The following is a 4,569-nucleotide window of genomic DNA, read 5'->3' as shown; positions in this document are numbered from 1 at the left end:
ACCCCACGCCCACCCCTAGGACACCCCCTGCCACGAGCTGCTGTACCGCGAGGCCACCAACATCACCGCCAAGAAGGCCGCGCTGCGCGCAGCCGCGCTGGACGCCGCCATGGCGCAGTGCACGTTTGCACCCAAGCTGGTGTCCGAGCAGATTGCCCCTGAAGGGCGCATCATGAGGGTGGGGTCCGCTCGCCTAGGGCTCAGGATCAATACCCTACATCATGACAGAATGGGGCCGTGGCGGCCGCTTGAAACTGAGTTTGATGCACAGACTGCTTCCTTCAGAGGCGCGGCGTAATGTTGACAGTGACAGTGTCTTGCTCCAGGCCTGCAGTGATTTGTCCGGCGTCCCAGGCGCGCTGGTCTAATGCGTCAGCCTGTCCTGCACGCCGCGCTCCGAAACCCCCGAAGACCGCTTGCCAATGGCTCCCTGACACATACCACCCTCAAACCACGCACCTACGCAGACGGTGCGCCAGGGCGTGGGGCCTGCCAGCCAGCCACTGGGCACGTGCAGGGTTGCGGAGGCCGAAGCCATCCTCGCGAGTGTGGGTGCCGCGGCCAACAGGGCGGACGCTGCTGACGCGCACTTGCGCGCCGTCAGTGCGGGCGGCGCGAGCAGGGCGGATATTCTGGTGTGCCACGGCCCCGGTGCTGACGAAGTGGAGGAGGAGGAGGAGGAGGAGGGGACTTGCGCATCTGAGTTCCAGGGTGACCTGAGTGCACTGAGGGCTCAGCTTGACTCTGCGAATGTCGCCGAGGAGTCTGAAGAGGTGGAGGAGGAGGAGGATGCCGAGAGTGTGGTTGAGGATTCCGAGGAACAGACGGATGAGGAAGGGGACGATGCAAGCGTCGCGGGCGCCGACGGCCAGCAGTTCCTGGAGCTGGAGAGGGAGGTGGAGGCGATGCTGGAGGCGACAAACGCGGCGGCGGCCGCTGCTGAGCGGCTGAGCAGCAGGAGCGACCAGCGCTACCTCAGCCAAATCCTGGGTGGGTGGGTCGGAAGGCTTGTTTGCTGATAACAGGGGAGGACGTTGACAGCAGCAGTGGCTTCACTGCCTGTCATCCTCAGCTGTGTGGATCGCGCCCAGATTTGGAGGCGGTGGCGAGCGCGGTAGCTGACGGGGAGGTGGGGGCGGCATGGTGGCGTTTTGACTGCCTCAGGCGGGTAGTGTGTGAGCATGAATCCAACTCTTACTTGTTCATTGTTGCCCTGGGGTCATGATGAAGGGCGCCTCCCTGAGGGCGCATGGCTTGTGACACGTGTATGGCATCGGATGTCCGTGCCCCTTCTTTGGCCCCACGAGAACACCATCACCACCTTTCAACCCCAGGCCTGACCCAGGAGGCAGTTGACGCCATGCAGCCCGCCATGAGCAGCCTGCCCGGCTGGGAGTCGCGCGCCAGCCGCGGCGGCTCCGCCATCACCACCGGCGAGTGCACCGCCGCGCCAAGCGCTGGCCCCCGCGAGGCGACGCAGCTCGCGCCCCGCCACGAGCTCCTGATCTCGGCGGCCGTCACAGAGGGCGTGGGCGCGGCGGCGGCGGCGGGGGTGTCGACGAGGGCGTCGCTTTTCAGCGTGCCGTGCGGGGAAGGCGGGCAGTACGACGGCAGGGAGGACGAGGAGGTGGTGGAGGACGAGCGGCGCGAGGAGCCGCATGGGGAGGGGGTTTCCCACGTGCCGGATTTGATACGGATGGACAGCACCCAAGACGGGGCTGCCGCCGCCCGCCAGCAGTGATCTGACTGCGCCCGTCGGGCTGCTGGTGAAGGGCCGCATAGACGACGTATGCGGCGGCATGTCTAGGCTGTTTGAGAAGTTGACTTGGCGCAGCGATACCGCGATTCAAGGCGCGCTTAGGTTTGAATGTTAGCGTGCTGCCTTTGGAAGCTTCAGCAAGGTTGGCGACCGATGGACGCGAGGATCGTCGGCTGACACGTGCACCAAATTCTATTTGATGACTCACGCAGCAAGGTCTCTTGTCACTCTGCCATTCGCGAGCGGCGCAACGCCGGGCTTGTCAACGCTCTGCTTGGAACCTGACTGAACCTCAAAGCTTGATTTGCTGGGTGACTGGTCGACTGCCCTGAAATGGAAATGGCCAACCAGACCCTGATGCACTAGAGCACTACCTGGCGCTTGCACGGTCACGATTTCAGCTTTGCAATGTAACAACACCCAGCCTTGCTGCAGAAAAGGTCGTTGGGTTACATGGTCGGGTGCCGGGTGCCGATGCGTTGTAATTCCGGGTGTGTGGGCGGTGTAATGGGGCGCCGGGCGGGGGCACGTGGGGCCGGGGATGGGAGGCAGGCGCGCTTGTCGGGGATGTCACGAGCTTCCACCACACATAAAACCTTATGCGGGCAGCTTGCACACATGCCGCGCGTTCTGATTGGCAATTGCCAGCCGCGTCAAGAAGGAATTGGTGGCAAGAACAGTAAGTTTGGACACAAATGAGCAGTGCAGCAGCAGGCAGCCAGATCTAGAACTCGTGACCTGCCAGCTGCCGGCTGGCCACCTGCCGCACCTGCCGCACGGTGCGGCAGGTGACCACGGCGTGACGCGGTGCAGATGTGAGGGGCCACCAGGCTTGTGGGGGTGAAAGCCACCAAGTCGGCCTGGTTGGATGGGTAACAGGCTGACAAGCCCCCTACGGGCTGGAGACCTGCGCGCCCAGTCGGACGCATCCAGGAGAAGGTCAAGGGGCAACGGGCAGCCTGTGTAATCGGCCGGAAGCTGCGCACCCAGTCGGTTGCATGCAGGAAAAGGTGAAGGGGCAGCGGGCAGGCTGGAAAAACGGCCGGAAGCTGGACGACGCGGCACTCGTGCGGTCTGCGCGCGCTGGCACGCACTATTGCTTTTGGGGCCTGGGGTTGTCGGCGCGACGTGCGTGTGGTACAGCCCGTCGAATGTTTGGTGCATGCGTGCCAGGATCAGGGAGCGCCAGCATTGGCAGGCTGGCAGTAGGACCGTCATGTGCCTTGCAATCAGGCGTCGGGTGGGCCAGGACGGCTGCAATTCTTGTGGCTGCGTTGCCATCCATTGACGGGACAGCAGCAGCGCAGCTCATGCACAACCATGTTGCCGAGCCGTTGCATGTCGCATTTCATGAGTGGCCCCCTTGCGCGATCGAAAGAAAGAGGAGCGGCGCTGTGTGCCGCCTGCCAGCGAACGGCAGGTGGCGGCCGCGGGCGCACGTGGCAACGTGTCCATCAAATCAATGAGGACGGCGGCTGGGGGTCGGGCTGCGGCTCCTTGACTTTGCTCCCGGGCTCGTGCTCGAGTCCGGCCGCCTCTTGCTGCTGCTGCTGCTGCTGCTGCTGCTGCTGCTGCTGCTGCTGCTGCTGCTGCTGCTGCTGCTGTGCAGGGTGCTGCGGAGGCTCTTGCCGCAGCTGCGCGCCCTCCTGCTTCTCCTTCTGTTCACGCTCGTCCGCCAGCACATGCATTGCCTGGCGCAGGCCCTCCTGTGCGAAGCAGCAGGCAGGCCAGCGAGTAATTTAGCAAGGGCGGAGACAGCTGGATTGATGGGCAGAGCAAAGGAAGCGTGCATCTGATGGTGGTGGCGGTGCGCACTGGAGGAACTAGGCTGATTCGAACCACGCTTCTTGGCCAAGCTGTGCGCAGACCCAGGCTATGGCTGGATAGATAGATAAGTTACTCATACCAGGCTGGCTTGGCCTGAAGAGCCCAACTGCTCACCAGGGGCGGCACCCAGGGCCAGGCAGCCAGCGCAAACGCCGCAAACTGCGCGCACACACACGGGTATTGCTGTCAGGGTGGGGTCCCACCAGCGCAGACTCAGAATCGGGGCCGATGGCGCTGGGCCACCGTGCGGTTCACAAGTTGTGAGTAGTCATGCTTTATGTTCACAATGCATGCCCGCAACCGCAGGCATGAGCAACGCGCGACCGTTCGACTTCGAGCTCTGCCCACACACGCACATGCACGTGCAGGTCGCTTCGACTGCTGCTCAGCTTCCACCCACCTGCTCGACGGACATGAGGCTGTCAAACAGCGCGAATGAGAACACTAGGAGAGGAATAAGTGGGGGGAAGGAAACACAAGTCAATGGGACAGTGTCGTCCACAAGAAACCGTATGTCCAGGGTGCGGCAACGCGGGCCCATGGCAACTGCGTTGCCCATCAGGATTGTAGGCGCAGGGTGAGCCAGAGTTGCCCCCGGCACGGCACACCGCTGTCCCTTGTGGGAGTCTCGGCCGGCCCAGATTCAGGCTGCGGGCGCCCCTTGGCCAGCGGCATCCATGCATACTCCCCGACGCACACGGTACCTTCTCCGTTTGCAAAAGCAGCAAGTATGCATGACAGCATGGCCGCCGGGCACGCAGGCGGGTGCGCACGAGGTCGAACGTGCGGCGCAGCACCTGTAAGGTTGACCGCGTCGCTGGTGTTGACCGCCGCCAGCTCAGCCACCAGCTCCGGGTCCAGCGTCGCCGCCTCCGCTGCGGCGACCTCGTCAATCAGGCGCTGCCGCTTGGTCGCGATCCGCAGCTGCCGCGCGCGGCGCGACTCAAGCAGCAGCAGCGCCGTCTCCTCCTGGCGGATGGGCG

At 64.0% G+C, this 4,569-nt stretch overlaps 2 protein-coding genes across 2 annotated transcripts in view; one reads left to right on the top strand and one right to left on the bottom strand.

The window, feature by feature from the left end:
- MNEG_2946 (hypothetical protein) overlaps window positions 1–1,741 on the top strand; it is a gene marked incomplete at both ends in the record, with an annotated part of 7,169 nt that extends 5,428 nt beyond the window's left edge. The window contains 3 exons of the mRNA XM_014048575.1: window positions 20–178; window positions 468–990; window positions 1,335–1,741. Of these exons, the coding sequence (XP_013904029.1) occupies window positions 20–178; window positions 468–990; window positions 1,335–1,741 (1,089 nt within the window). The remainder of the gene's footprint in view (window positions 1–19; window positions 179–467; window positions 991–1,334) is intronic.
- Window positions 1,742–3,213: 1,472 nt separating this feature from the next.
- MNEG_2945 (hypothetical protein) lies at window positions 3,214–4,001 on the bottom strand (the record flags this gene model as incomplete). Its single annotated transcript, XM_014048574.1, has 3 exons — window positions 3,214–3,465; window positions 3,701–3,745; window positions 3,987–4,001. The coding sequence occupies 3 exons, from the start codon at window positions 3,999–4,001 to the stop codon at window positions 3,214–3,216; spliced, it is 312 nt and encodes a 103-aa protein (XP_013904028.1).
- Window positions 4,002–4,569: the final 568 nt, after the last annotated feature.

The sequence above is a fragment of the Monoraphidium neglectum genome, assembly GCF_000611645.1.
Source record: "Monoraphidium neglectum strain SAG 48.87 unplaced genomic scaffold scaffold00352, whole genome shotgun sequence".
NCBI lineage: Eukaryota > Viridiplantae > Chlorophyta > Chlorophyceae > Sphaeropleales > Selenastraceae > Monoraphidium > Monoraphidium neglectum.
Note: the sequence above shows the minus strand (reverse complement) of the source record. Positions and strands in the feature narration are given on the sequence as shown.